Below are 15782 nucleotides of genomic sequence, written 5' to 3'. Positions count from 1 at the left end.
GCATTGATTATTTTTTAAGGTGATATTACATTTATTCATGAACACATCATTATAAAACCATTATTCAATTGCCTCTTCTTCATGCATAGGCGGATCCAGGTGGGGACCCGAGGGGCCCGGACCCCCCTATTGGTAGAGCAAAAAAAAGGGGAAAGAAAGAAATAGGAAGGAAAAGAAAAGAGAAAAAAGAAAAAGGAGGAAGACGAATGAATAAAATAAGATGAGAGGAAGACTTGGAAAAAATATTTTATGTCACTATATAAAATTTTCACTCGCGCTTCGCGCTCGCATTGCCTGTTAAGTGATCCACATATCTTGTTCAACACGGAGCTTAAATATCAAGATTGGAAGTCAGTATACAAAACATATTTCTCCTTGGAAATTGAACTTTCATTAATTTTTGTGATTTACATATTGATTTTTAAAAAGTGCTCTGTAAAAATGTCAGTTTTATGGTCTGAATATTAACATTTTCCAGTTGCGCTGCGCGTTCGCGAATTTTGATTTATCAGGTACCTATTATTTTCAAGTATTCCATAAAGTTTTCAAAATATCCCTTTTCAGGTCTGATTGTCAAAACGCATCAGCTAGCGCAGCTGCTATGCTTGCATTATTGATTGGCGGGTTATGTATGTCTCAATATTGATTGTATAACAAACTATTTAAAATCCCCTTTTCATGACAGTTTATCAAAAATTTCGGCTCGCGATTAACTAATTAATGATGCATCCTATTCATAAATAAAAAGGTGCTTGAAATGTTCAGTGTTCAGGCCATAACATCATCAGATTCCGCGCCTTCATTATGCATTAATACTAATGTGGTAAATTGAATTTTATTGCAAAATCATTTTTCTTAGCGGAGACACCTTACGAGAATTTAAAGCGAAAGTGTATTTCTTTTTGGTCGATATGTTCCGTTGGTTACTCACCTGTTACGTAACGTCAATGATGTTATTACTCAAAGAAGTGAAAGTAGTTCCTCAGATTTATAGCTGATTATTCTCATAAATTCATGATGTGAATGATGTTTATGTTAAATTCATAGTTGTTTTCATTATACTTTTCATTTATACTGAATCTAGTGATATGTCATAAATATTTGTGATGTTGTGGAAGGATATTTACATCAGATAGCGTTCAAGTGTAGTTGGCGCGAAAGAATAAGCGTTTATGTTGTTACGACGGTAGGATAAATCAGAAAGCGATTTGTGACGACAGTGTACGTTAGGGTACTATGTTCGTTCTTCCAAGTCAAGTTCGACAAGGAGGCATGTAAGTTTGATTCTAAGTTATATCGTTTTATCAATTTAGCAGCTAAGATTTTGACTACGTTGATATTATTCTTAAGAAAACAATTATCACAGTGAGTAGGGTTGAATATGTCAATTCAATTTTGTATATCTGGTACATGATCGTTATATGCTTCATGTTATTGTTATGGTCAATTTCACATTACAAGGTGAAGATTTCTTATGATCTGCTTATAAAATGAAATTATATTATGTTCTTTTCTATGATGAGATCGAATATATTAGACGAAGTTGATTTTCTTGTCAGTATTTTGTCATGATCAGTTTTGTACACCCCCCCCCCCCCCCGTTCGCTGTACTTAGAAAGTGAATGAACTTTATTTATTTTGATTATAATTGCCGAGTGGTAGTAGTAGTCTTGGAAATTCAGACTCGATTGAATTAGATGAGTTTTAAGGAACCATACTAGCTAATTTTGTTATGTCAATTTTTAGGGAGTTTCATTTGACGTACTACCATGTATGAGTGATGCCGAGTGAGGTCTCCAGAGGGTGATTGGTGGATGTACCCTTGTTTTCTCTTGGCCTATAGTAGGGTGAGTTAGTTAGGATGGCCAAGTTATGGTTATTTTGTTATGATTTACATGTATAATAATTAAGGCAATAACTGTTCAAATGCTATGATATAATGTGCTTAGAAAGAATGATTTAAAATCAGTGCTACATTATTGTGATTATTATCATTGGTTAATTGGAATATATTTTTGTGAACATAAGACTTCATTGAATGAAAAGTGATCAATAATTCTTAGTAATGTGATAGCCTTATGAGCAAGAAATGAACTATGTATACTTACATACAATTTATGTTGTATAATTTCTTCTGGTACTTGAATTAAATTGTTATTGAATTAAATCCATAATCATGCAATTGATTAATGAAATACAATTTAACGATTAATGATATACCATTTATCAAGATATGATATGATGATCATGTGATCTTGGATCAGTATTGATTAATTTTTTATATTCATTGTTCCCTTATTTACAGGGGTTTGTTTTCCCTGTTTTGCATGATCCACCGGCTGTCAATAAATGGCTGACCCACCCCTACTTCTTGTCTATGGTTCTATGGTTTTCCTGACTGAGTACCCAACCCCCAACCCATACTACCACCCAAGCCCAGTTTACTACAATGGTGTCAGGAGTGGGATCACCGGTTTGAGATTGATGCAACCCCCTACTACGTCAGAGGACGCCAGCAGGTCAAGAGGATAAGAAGACGCAATTAGATATAAGATATATTAAGGTTGAAAGGTAATTTGGTTGAAATAATTGAAACAAGTTAAGAAATAGTAACTATATTCTGTAAGAAGTTGTATTGTTTCAGAATTGTCATAGATTTCTTTCCCCAAATAAACCAGCAGGATGCCTGGAGGTAATGTTGGGACTGGGGCTGGTGCGACCCCTAGCACTAGCCTCGAAGACATGATTGCTTCTATGACTGGCGCGTTTCGAAGTATGTCTATGGCTAGGTCAATGCCCTCGATGAAGTTGCCTAAGTTTAAGGGCACTCCACAGAAGCCTGGTGATTTGACTGTACGTGAATGGTTTGATGAGTTCGATGAATACTGCCAATATTACCAGTTATCGGAGAGAGAGAAGGCACAAGTTCTTGTGACTCATCTAAGTGGTCCTGCCAAGGATGAAATCATGTGTAGGGAGGCAAGCCTTCGTGAGGATCCGACCGGCCTGAGAAGGGTTCTGATGACTCGGTTTGGCTTAAGAGAGAGCGTCCAAAGCTTGAGTAGTGAACTTCACAGCCGTGTCCAACTTGACGGAGAATCACTTGCGGATTTCAGTAGTGTTCTCATCCGTTTGCATGATAGGATGGAAGCAGCCGCTTCCATACCTGAGAAGGAGGCTCTGCAAAGATTGAGAGACATGACCCTCAAGGAAAAATTCGTGAGAGGGGTGCGGGACAAACAGATCCAGAGAGAGCTGAGGAGGATCCTAATTTCTAGCGGATCTGGGACATTCCTGACGATGAGAGAAGAAGTCCTGAATTTATTTCAAGACACAGATACGGTCCCAAGACCTAGGGTGAGAGAATGCGAAGTAGAGACTGCTAGGGTCGAAGCATCTTCTGAGACAGCTGAGATAAAAACAATGAGGGAGGAAATATCTCTTCTTAAAGAGGGACTTAGTGAAGTTGTCAAGGAAATTCAGGCCCTACAGCTCCCCCCTCATCTTCGACAAAGGCCAAAGAAGAAAGGAGAGTTACATTGCTTTAATTGCAAACAGAAGGGCCATGTACAGAAAAATTGTGTTAAACCACCTAGATGTTATGGCTGTGACAAGCCAGGTCACTTCAAGAAAGATTGTCCAGAGGTTATGGAAGCGGTGAGGGGTAATCCTGGAAATCAACTGAGTGAAGGATCCGCTGAAGTCCTCGCAGTATCCAACCCTTCAAATTATCTTTCATCGCTGGTATCAGAAAGTCCAAAAGCCATAGTCAAGATAGCTGGAGTAGAGACTGGATGTATTCTAGACACAGGTGCCGAATCGAGTCTGGTTCCACTGAGTTACTACGAGAGATGTTTAGAGGGGATCATTGGGGATCTCGAAGGCACTGATAGCGGTTTAAGAGTGAATGGCATCTCAGGAGCCGTCCCAATCGTAGGTTACTTCAGGGCACCAGTTACAGCCAATGGGAAGACTGACGAAGTAGGATTTATCGTGATCAAGGATGTAGTCCCGAGTAAGAGAAAGGAATACCCAGTTTTATTAGGCTCCAATGCTCTTTATAGCTTTGTGGGAGATGATGAGTCCCAGAGTGGAAAAACTGACTGGCAGATGGTTGCGGAGGTCTTAAAGGCATTTCCTAAGTCTGTGTTGAAACCGGAGACTTCAACTGTGCTGAGGACTGGAGACGACAATGAGTTGATACCACCACTTACTGTCGGGAGGTTAGAGTGTCACGTGGACAGTGCAGTCCAGTGGGATGGTTGCACTCAGGCGAAGGGAGAAAGTCTTCAGGTGACAGTAGCCAACCGGAGTGAGCAGCAACTTGTCATTGAGCCCAATACGACACTGGCATCTGCTACAAGGATTGAAAGAAAGAGTGAAATAGTACTACAAGAACAGAACAATACAGTGGAAGTCATGGTCACTGGTATAGAAGTTGAGCCTGGCGCAGTTAATAATGAGGCTCCAGTGAGTGATGCGGTTGACGGACCAGATATTGATAGCCGAATCCAAACTTGCCTGGATGGTCGCAATCTCAAACTACCTATTGGAGTTAATTTAGATGGACTGGAAGCTAAGAAAACCGATGTTTTTGGTTATTCAGCCTCGAAGAACTGAAGAAACTCCAAGAGCAGGATGAATCACTTGGGTGATTTGGGACTGTTATCGGAAAGGATGGCAACCAGGTCAAGTGATCTCTGAGGATAATAAAGAGGTGCGAAGTTGGCTGAAAGAGTGGACAAGTTTGACTGAGAAGAAAGGTGTACTATATCGACAGGTCCAAGTGATGGGAAGGACGTCTTACAATTGTTAGTTCCTGAGAAGCTCCGGAAGACAATTCTTGAATCCGTTCACGACAGAGGGGGACACCAAGGAGTGACACGAACCTTGAGCCTGTTGCGTGAACGGTGCTTCTGGCCTGGTCTACATGGTGATGTTAGACGTCATGTGAGGAACTGCTTGAATTGTAATGTGGCCAAAGCTCCATCACCAACAGTGAAGACACCCATGAGGCATCTTATAGCTTTCAGACCATTGGAAGTGTTGGCCATAGATTTCTTGAAGGTTGACAAGGGAAGAGGAGGCTATGAAGATATCTTAGTCATGTCTGATGTTTACACGAAGTACGCCCAAGCTGTTGCGTGTAAGGACCAAACAGCGGTGACAGTAGCAAGAGTGCTTCGTGACTCATGGTTCTCACATTATGGTATACCACAGAGAATACACTCTGACCAAGGCAGGGACTTTGAAGGGAAATTGATACAGGAGTTATGTAAGTTGTACAATATCAGCAAGTCCAGAACCACCCCCTACCACCCAGAGGGAAACGGGCAAATTGAGCGTTTCAACCGCACCTTGTGTACTATGATTAGGTCGATGGAACCTAGTGAGCGCAGACACTGGCCAGAGATGTTATTCCATTTGGTGTACATATATAACAGTACACCACACCGAGTTACTGGTTACTCACCTTACCGACTGATGTATGGGAGGGTCCCATCAATACCTCTTGATCAACTCTTATCTCAGCAGCAAGGGGACTGGATCAAGACTATGTTGCAGCTCAAGCTGATGCTCTTACTAAGATGAATGCAATAGTAGAAAGCAACACGAAGAAGGTAGCAGAGTATAACAAGAGTAGGCATGATCTTGGGCTGAAGGAAAAGAAGATCACGATTGGGCAACATGTATTATTGCGAAGGACCGCATTCAAGGGAAGACATAAACTAGCTGATCATTATCATAGAGACAAGTATGTCGTAGTTTGGATCAATCCTGAAGAGGATGTGTGTAGCATCAGGCCTTTACATGGAGGCAAAGTACAGACAGTAAACAAGAAATATCTATTGGAGTACCCGAGAGAACCTGAAGAAGAAGGGGATCCACCAGAATTATGGCCTCCAGTAGAAGATGATGAAATGTCAGACACCTCTAGTAATGATGAAGATGACAAAAATCATATCATGCTCCCTAACTTCAATGATAGACTTCCAGTTCGGGAGGAAGTAGGTCAGAGGCAACTACGACGCTCGACAAGAGTAACCAAGGGAATGCATAGTAACCCTTATAACCTGCCCAGGACGGCAGTGAGATGATTTTTCCTATTTCTCTTCTGTCATTTTTCTTTCCATAATGTTGGATATTTACATTTTTTCATTTTGGAGATATTAAAACTACTCAGATGAGGATTGTTTTGCTTGAAGTATAGGTATAGATTTAAATATTTAATAATATGAGCATTTTACATGATATATCTGTTAAAAATGCAATTTTGTAAAAATTGTATGTCTATTTGAAGAATTGAAAAAATAACTCTAATAGAATGAATATTATTTGTAATATGGAAAAAATGTTATTTTGTCAGGATGGATTGTGGTAAATTGAATTTTATTGCAAAATCATTTTTCTTAGCGGAGACACCTTACGAGAATTTAAAGCGAAAGTGTATTTCTTTTTGGTCGATATGTTCCGTTGGTTACTCACCTGTTACGTAACGTCAATGATGTTATTACTCAAAGAAGTGAAAGTAGTTCCTCAGATTTATAGCTGATTATTCTCATAAATTCATGATGTGAATGATGTTTATGTTAAATTCATAGTTGTTTTCATTATACTTTTCATTTATACTGAATCTAGTGATATGTCATAAATATTTGTGATGTTGTGGAAGGATATTTACATCAGATAGCGTTCAAGTGTAGTTGGCGCGAAAGAATAAGCGTTTATGTTGTTACGACGGTAGGATAAATCAGAAAGCGATTTGTGACGACAGTGTACGTTAGGGGTACTATGTTCGTTCTTCCAAGTCAAGTTCGACAAGGAGGCATGTAAGTTTGATTCTAAGTTATATCGTTTTATCAATTTAGCAGCTAAGATTTTGACTACGTTGATATTATTCTTAAGAAAACAATTATCACAGTGAGTAGGGTTGAATATGTCAATTCAATTTTGTATATCTGGTACATGATCGTTATATGCTTCATGTTATTGTTATGGTCAATTTCACATTACAAGGTGAAGATTTCTTATGATCTGCTTATAAAATGAAATTATATTATGTTCTTTTCTATGATGAGATCGAATATATTAGACGAAGTTGATTTTCTTGTCAGTATTTTGTCATGATCAGTTTTGTACACCCCCCCCCCCCGTTCGCTGTACTTAGAAAGTGAATGAACTTTATTTATTTTGATTATAATTGCCGAGTGGTAGTAGTAGTCTTGGAAATTCAGACTCGATTGAATTAGATGAGTTTTAAGGAACCATACTAGCTAATTTTGTTATGTCAATTTTTAGGGAGTTTCATTTGACGTACTACCATGTATGAGTGATGCCGAGTGAGGTCTCCAGAGGGTGATTGGTGGATGTACCCTTGTTTTCTCTTGGCCTATAGTAGGGTGAGTTAGTTAGGATGGCCAAGTTATGGTTATTTTGTTATGATTTACATGTATAATAATTAAGGCAATAACTGTTCAAATGCTATGATATAATGTGCTTAGAAAGAATGATTTAAAATCAGTGCTACATTATTGTGATTATTATCATTGGTTAATTGGAATATATTTTTGTGAACATAAGACTTCATTGAATGAAAAGTGATCAATAATTCTTAGTAATGTGATAGCCTTATGAGCAAGAAATGAACTATGTATACTTACATACAATTTATGTTGTATAATTTCTTCTGGTACTTGAATTAAATTGTTATTGAATTAAATCCATAATCATGCAATTGATTAATGAAATACAATTTAACGATTAATGATATACCATTTATCAAGATTTGATATGATGATCATGTGATCTTGGATCAGTATTGATTAATTTTTTATATTCATTGTTCCCTTATTTACAGGGGTTTGTTTTCCCTGTTTTGCATGATCAACCGGCTGTCAATAAATGGCTGACCCACCCCTACTTCTTGTCTATGGTTCTATGGTTTTCCTGACTGAGTACCCAACCCCCAACCCATACTACCACCCAAGCCCAGTTTACTACACTAAGATATCAATTTAATAATTAAATTGTCACTTTTGGTTTAACTAGCGCTTAGCAAAATGAATAGGAAGATATATAGTCATCATATTCATATGATAACATGTCCTAAAGATGTCAAGGTCCTATGTCTCAAAATTAAAGTAATAATGAAACATATCAGCTCTTTATCAAGTGCGATTTATATCCACCTTACAAGTTTCCTACAAAGTGTTTGAAATATCAGATCGGAATATCAAATATTTTAAGCTCGCGCTTCGCGCTCGCTTTTATTTTCATGATAAAAGATTGATAAAATTTTACTTCAAATATTCTGATAATAACATAGATTTAACGTTTGCCTTCAATGAGTGAAGAGACGAATATTGTTTTACAGACTCTGCTGGTAGAGAGTTCCACAAATCTGGACCATGGTGTCTTATGGATCTCTGCGCAATAAGCAGTTTGGGGTTGATTAAATGGAAATTTGAAGAGTTATGGGTACGGTATGAATGAATAGATGTATTCAGAGAATAAAAGTTGTGGAATGAAGGTAGGTGGGAGCATGTTATTTACGTACTTAAACATAAGTAGTAAACTTTGAAGTGTATTTATGTCAAATACTGTTAGAGTCTTTAGTTTATGGAATAATGGATTTGTGTGTGATAAATATTGGGAATCAGTACAGATTCGAATTTTTTTTCTGTAATTAAGTAAATTGTATTAAAGTTTTCCATTCTTTATGTAGAAATGTCAAAAATTTTCAGCTCGCGCTTCGCGCTCGCATTATTTGATTGTGAAATATGTAATGTCTTCATGTCTAAATGCAAACAGTCCTTAAAAGGCACTTTCGATCAGTTCAAAACGTATACAAACATTTTCTGCTCGCGCTTTGCGCTCGCATGATTAATGTAGGAAGATCCCCTCTTACTCATCTTTTTCATGATTTAGGAAACATGAATAGAGTATCCGCGTTCTAGGTCTAAATCTAAAAATTTTCCGCTCGCACTTCGCGCTCGTATCAGTTGTTTAGTTATACTGTATAGCTGTCCTGTTCATGATTACAAAAACTGATTAAAGATTTCCATTCTTTATAGGTGTAGAAATGTCAAAGTTTTTCAGCTCGCGCTTTGCGCTCGCATGATTAATGTAGGAAGATCCCCTCTTACTCATCTTTTTCATGATTTAGGAAACATGAATAGAGTATCCGCGTTCTAGGTCTAAATCTAAAAATTTTCCGCTCGCACTTCGCGCTCGTATCAGTTGTTTAGTTATACTGTATAGCTGTCCTGTTCATGATTACAAAAACTGATTAAAGATTTCCATTCTTTATGTAGAAATGTCAAAGTTTTTCAGCTCGCGCTTCGCGCTCGCATTATTTGATTGTTGAAATATATAACGTCTTCATGGCTAACTGTATGCAGTCTTTAACAGGACTGGTAGGCCTACCTTTCCGATCAGTTCAAAACGTTTATCAAAAATTTCTACTCGCGCTTCGCGTTCGCAGTAATTATTGCAGGCACATCTTTTTTTCCGAATGTTCAAATTTTAGGAAAAAATACATACAATTTAAAAAAAAAATGCTCGCGCTTCGCGCAGGCACTATAAAATAAGGATTATGATATTATACATTCATGTTGATTTAAAGAATAAAGCTAAGAAGTGACTTATAGGACTACCCCCTTCAAAGAAACAAACGAAAAAAAAAACCATCTTCGAGCGGCCGATCGGGGAAAATATGGCTGAAAAAAATTCCGGGCCTTTTATTGGCGAAGGCTGGATCCGCCCCTGATTCATGTGCTTATGAAATAAGATAATTTAACATGCATTTAAGGCACTTATGATAGCCTGGGGGAGGGAGGGGCCGCCATTTTTCCGAAAAGTACACAGGGGCGCCAAAATCAGGTCGAATTTGGGCCCCCCTCCCTACGAAATCCTGGATCCGCGCCTGGACGGTTTGATGGTCATAACCCTTGGAAGCGGAAGTGCTGTTGGATATTTTGTACACCATAAGCAGCACCCTCTTGGTAATTAGCTTGGTATGCTAAAAAACATTGTTTATTATCTGATTGTTATTATTTTTGCTGTAATTCTTTTTCTGAGTCAAAAGAACTTCACTTAGTTGAAATAATTTTTTTAGTCATTTTCCCCCTTAACCAAATCCCCTTTGATTTTAGAGTGAAAACTTTTTTCTTCTCGGCTTTTTAACAAACCCGCATTCGATATCTCATTTTTGCTTATGCCATCTTTACCTTTGCCATTTTCAACTCCGCCATTTTTTACACTGTTAGAAAATTTATACTTCAAAATAAAAATAAATCCTGCCACAGAGTCTGGAGAACACCTGTAATCTTACTGCACTGTGTAATCCTACATGCATGCATTTGTATAAACTTACAGAAAATTTGTATTTTGTGCATGTACACTTACAAATTTATTGTAATAAAACTGTTTTCCCCTTTTTAGAAACATATCTGTTCTGTAAAATTGAAGAAAAATTGTGGAAAACCATCCTGTTATTATAATCTTCAAAATTATTTGTTTTTGTTTTTTCTGTAAAACCTGTTTTTTTTATTTTTCTTCTGTAGAATCCACTGTTTTTTTCTAATAGTGTACCTCAGCCACTTTTACCTCTGCTATTGTCACGTCTTCCATTTTTACCTTTTGTCATTTATGCCTCTGCTCTTTTTATATCTGCTGTTCTTACCTCTGCCATTTTTACCTCTGCCATTATTACCTCTGCCATTTTTACCTCTGCCATTTTTACCTCTGCCATTTTTTCACCTCTGCCATTATTACCTCTGCCATTTTTACTTCTGCCATTTTTACCTCTGCCATTTTTACCTGGCACCATCTGGCCAAGCAAAGCCAAATTGTGCTGAAATAATTTGTTCCCATTCACATTGTGCATAATATCGTAAGGGTCTGTAGCGGCCATTTTGACTTTCCAATAACAGTATTTATCACCTAAATGGCAGAATAAATGATATCTCTTAACTGCTTAATAGAAATTATGCTTTCAGACAATATTTTACTCATAGATCACTAATACCTGCATTTATGGTGCTCAATCCTGTGAATATTGGTTTCCCACTTTGCATTGTGCATAATACTGTTAATGTCTCTGGCGGCCATTTTGAAAGTAAAAATACGGTATTTAACACACACTTTAAACCTGAATGATATATTTCGTTAGAAAATATGTTTTTAAACAGTATCTCCTTAATTTATCACATATATATGCATTTTAGTGATTACTCTTGTGATTTCTCAGTTTGCCCCACTTCTCATTGTGGATAATACTTTTAGGGCCTTTGGCAGCCATTTTGAATATCAAAATACAACATTCATCACATACATGACATATTGATAATATATTTCGTTAACAATTATGTTTTTAGTCAATATTCCACTCGTTTAATCTTAATAATATGCATTTCTGTGATCACTCTTGTGAATTTTTTCGGCCCCCATTGCCATTGTACGCAATACTGTTTGGGCCAGTGGCTGCCATTTTAGATATCAAAATACAGAAATGTTCCCTTTTATGACATAATAAATGATATATCTCGTTAGTAATGATTTGCACATATTACTTCGTTCATACATCGCATTTTTTTGCGGTTTAGTGCTCATTTTTGTTAAAATTGGTTTTCCCTATTTATATATATTCTACATAATAGAGTATTCAATGGACTATGGCGGCCATTTCGAATATCAGGAAAATAAATATTTTGTCAACAATTATTTTTTCAGAGTGTATTTTAATCCTGCCACACGCTTTCATGCATTCCATAGCCAATGTGCGGACAATTTTAGGATTTTCATGGGTAATTTGCATATTTTGGCGGCCATATTGGATTTTTCCAATTTGCGGAAAATGCTCAAGGTTACACGATTGGCATCATCCAGATTCGTAATCAGCACCCACGAATTGACAAGAAACCATAAAAAAATATTGTATATATAAAAAAACAAGGTTCGGTCAAGTTTCTATGAGGCCTATCCTGGACTATATGAGATTATTATCAACTTCAACACCTAAATATCTTACAGAATTAACTTGTTTGAGTGGCTCACCATTAAGCTTCATATCCAATTTTCCTTTGTTTTTTTTAATAACGAGTTGAAATAAGCATAATATTTGTTTTATTAATATTGGATTTTAAAGACGGCTTGACGATTTAAAATGATTTATTAGCGGGCTAGCAAAATACACATTTTAGTTTGTTTTGATTTTGAAAGGGGGCGTGGTTGCCCGAGAAAGGGCTCGTGACCCGACCCGTAAAGGGCGGGGCAGCGCTTTTTGGCGCCCGCGCCAAAGAATTTGGGCACAATGCCAGACATTTGCCGCGGTTGAGCTATGCGCGGATAAAAGTGCGGGGAATGCTTCATTTTCGTTTTGGCTTTCAATGAAGAGAGATGACGGTGCATGTGTAAAGCGTGCTTACAAAATTTTTTGAAAATTTTCTTTCGGCACTGGCAACTAGAATTGGACACTAGGCCTAGGTGGCAGATATTTCGACATTTGTCTAGCTACCTATACCGGATATCTACACAAAGGATTCATACTTTTATTGGATTATACAGACGCTGATTTCAGTTTTTTACTGTCTTCAGACTTCAGCCTCAGGAATTGTTGCCGTAGAACTAAGACTAAGTTAGCTGTGCCGATTTGTGGACCTAAAAGATTCAGTTTGCAACTTCAGGATTGAATTTTTTCTTGGCGGTTCGCTTGATTGAACTTTGGAGGTGATTGCATCCAGGATTCATTGGACTTGGGCTGAGTGACGGAGCTTCGAGTCTAACTCTAGTTTCGCGAGTTGATCATGCCAAAGGTTAAGGCCAAGAAAATAACGACCGCAGGTGCGAGGAAGGGAGATGACACACCGAAGAGGAGGCCGGGTCGGCCGAGAGGTCCACGGGCGACGTCAACCCCCGCAAGTGTGGATCTGGGGCTGGGAGGCGGCAACAACGGGCCAGGAAGGAGCGGTGAGTTAAATCCCTCTCAGTCTCAAGTTGTCGATGTTGATGAAAAAAGTGGTAGGCCTAGGTCTAAAGTTAGTGATAAAATGGCAGAGCTAGATCTAGATCTAGTGGGGCGGGAAGGCCAGGCGCCCGTGGGCAGATCTATTGCTTGGCATGAGATAGTAGCACAGGAGTCGGATACCGGTAGCTCGGGGCAGGCTCAGCCAGCAGTTTCAGTGCCGGCGCGGTCGGCAGGGGTAGCCGAAGATCTAGGCCTAGATCTAGTGGAGGTCGGTGTTGAGAGATCTGAGCCCCAGGCGCCTAGGCTTTCTGCCGTGTTGGGGGCACCGGAACCATTTATTAGCGCATGCGACCCACTAGGTGTGGAAGTGGCTATCTCACTGAAGGAAAAAATTTGGGCAAGTGAATATATAGATTTGGGAGTGCTCCTTAAGCATAATAATGCACGTGATGAGTTTGGGGCCTTGAGTGTAGGTGACACCACTTTGAGTTTGTGTCAATCGGGATCTGGCCTTGGTTTGCAACTTCAACCTCAATCAAAGGCTAAGAAAATCATGTCGGTAGAGCAGTGGACTTCGGTGTTTCTAGTATTTGCCTCAATTTACACTGAGAAGCACATGGAAAGGAGCAGGGAGCTCATGAAATATATGGATTTGATAAGGCATGCAGCCCGTGCGTTTGCAGGTTATGGCTGGCGTGACTATGACACTCAGTTTAGGAGCAAGCAGGCGCGTTTACCCGGGCGATCCTGGGCGAGCGTCGACGCCGAGTTGTGGTTGATGCTGGTGGCCTCTAATGGTCCGCGGCAGCGCCACAATTTACCCCATGCCCCTCGCCATCAGTTCTACAGAGGGGAGTACGGCGCGAAAAAATCTTTTCCCTTCGGAGGAAAGGGACCCGGAGCCAATGGCACACCCAGCCGAGGCGTGTGCTTTGCCTTTAATAGAGGCAAGTGCATGCGAGGCAAAGCTTGCATCTATGAGCACAAGTGTTCCCGCTGCCAGGCGACAGGTCATGGGGCTAAGCAGTGTAGCCAAGGGCGGGCCGGTTCCAGTCCCGCTGGCAGTAAATAGGTCTACGGCTAGTGCGGTGTCGTCTATTGCTCCGACCCCTATTAAGTTAGCACGTTTGGTGCCCATGTTAGCTACTTATCCTAATCAGGAGCATGCTCAGTGCTTGTATAATGGTTTTAAGTTTGGTTTTTCATTACATTTTGAAGGGGACAGGGTCCCATTGGTTGTTAAAAACCTGAAATCAGCATTCGAGCACATGGATGCGTTGAAAAAGAAATTGAGGGATGAAATAGACTTAGGTAGGATAGTTGGGCCTTTTGTTGTTCCTCCCTTCGAGAATATGAGGTGTTCACCAGTGGGGTTGGTGCCCAAAAAGGCCCCAGGGGAGTTCCGTATGATTCAACATTTATCGGCACCCAGGGGAAATTCAGTTAATGATGGCATACCGGAGGGGCAGTGTACAGTAACATATTCGTCCTTTGATTCGGCGGTAGATATTGTGACGCAATTGGGGCGGGGTGCCCTTATGGGAAAGACTGACATTAAGTCAGCTTTCAGGCTCTTGCCTGTTCACCCAAAAGATTTTGAGTTGCTTGGGATGTATATAGATGGTCGTTACTATTTTGATCGTTGTTTGCCGATGGGCTGCGCAGTTTCTTGTTCCACTTTTGAATGTTTTAGTACTTTTTTAGAGTTTTGCGCGAGAAAAGTTGCGAAGTCGCAAAATATTGTCCATTATTTGGATGATTTCTTTTTTGCAGGCGGCCCTGCCTCGGAGGATTGCAGGCGGGCAATGCATTGTTTTGAAGCAATTTGCGAACGATTTGGGGTGCCCATAGCGCGAGAAAAAACGGAAGGCCCGACCACACAGTTGTCATATCTTGGGCTGGTAATAGATAGCGTTTCTCAGCAGGTTCGGGTACCGGAGGACAAAATTGAGAAATTAGTAGGGAAATTAAATTGGGCGGTACAGAAACAAAAAATTTCCCTAAGAGACATTCAGTCGATTGTAGGTAGTCTAAACTTTGTATGTAAGGCAATTGCTCCAGGGCGAGCATTCATGAGACGGCTCATTGACTTAACTAAGAGCGTTAAGCGTCCTTTTCACATGGTTAGGTTGACGAGAGGGGCTAAGGCTGACTTGCGGGTTTGGTTGGAGTTCTTGGCACATTTTAATGGTCAAGTTTTCTTCCGGGCTCCAGGCTGGTTTGGAAGCGAGGAAATTCAGTTTTTCACTGATGCGGCGGCTGGCATTGGTTTTGGAATTTTCTTTGGAGGCAGGTGGGCTCAATCCAGGTGGCCTGCTGATTTCCAGGCCGATAGGAGGTCTATAGCTTTTTTAGAGCTATTCCCTATTTGGGTAGGCTTGGAGATTTGGGGCATGGAGCTAAAGGACAAGAATATATTGTTTAATTGTGATAATCAGGCCGTGGTGGCAGTACTTAACAAGCAGTCGGCGCTATGCCCTGATATTATGGTTTTGGTGAGGAAGGTGGTGATTATATGTTTAAGCAATAATATAGTGTTGAGGGCTAGGCATGTACATGGATGTGATAATGGTATAGCTGATGCACTATCTCGATTTCAGATGCCGAGGTTCCATGCGTTAGCACCGGGGGCCGCCCGGGAGGGCGTGGAGGTTCCAGTCCGTCTTTGGAAGAGCTGGCTATCGAGAGAAGTCGACTGCTGATGGCTTCTAGGGCAGCTCGAACACACACAACTTACTCTATTGCCTTGGGGGCATACGTGAAATTTTGTAAAGTGTACGGATACGACCCCCAGCTACCCCCTAATGTAGAATGG

General features: G+C 39.8%; 2 protein-coding genes and 1 long non-coding RNA gene across 3 annotated transcripts; all 3 read left to right on the top strand.

Moving 5' to 3' along the window:
• The first annotated feature begins 1235 nt into the window (after positions 1-1235).
• Positions 1236-4620, top strand: LOC121431192. The gene is made up of 2 exons (XM_041628701.1): positions 1236-1847; positions 2306-4620. Exon 2 carries the CDS (start codon positions 2683-2685, stop codon positions 4618-4620), a length of 1938 nt encoding a protein of 645 aa, XP_041484635.1. The 5' UTR covers positions 1236-1847; positions 2306-2682.
• A 1760-nt stretch (positions 4621-6380) lies between these two features.
• Positions 6381-8003, top strand: LOC121431010. Its single transcript, XR_005972090.1, has 3 exons — positions 6381-6834; positions 7304-7400; positions 7859-8003. It is a non-coding gene; the product is annotated as an uncharacterized LOC121431010 (long non-coding RNA).
• A 4374-nt stretch (positions 8004-12377) lies between these two features.
• On the top strand, positions 12378-13748 carry LOC121430894 (the record flags this gene model as incomplete). Its single annotated transcript, XM_041628322.1, has 1 exon — positions 12378-13748. A coding segment is annotated over exon 1 (942 nt), but the record flags the coding sequence as incomplete, so codon positions are not given.
• Positions 13749-15782: the final 2034 nt, after the last annotated feature.

Source organism: Lytechinus variegatus, chromosome 17 (genome assembly GCF_018143015.1).
Source record: "Lytechinus variegatus isolate NC3 chromosome 17, Lvar_3.0, whole genome shotgun sequence".
Classification (NCBI taxonomy): domain Eukaryota; kingdom Metazoa; phylum Echinodermata; class Echinoidea; order Temnopleuroida; family Toxopneustidae; genus Lytechinus; species Lytechinus variegatus.
This window is presented reverse-complemented; position numbering and strand designations above follow the sequence as displayed.

Excerpts from the sequence above, each read along its gene's own strand:
- LOC121431192 (XM_041628701.1), top strand. The coding sequence starts at position 2,683 with ATGCCTGGAGGTAATGTTGGGACTGGGGCTGGTGCGACCCCTAGCACT.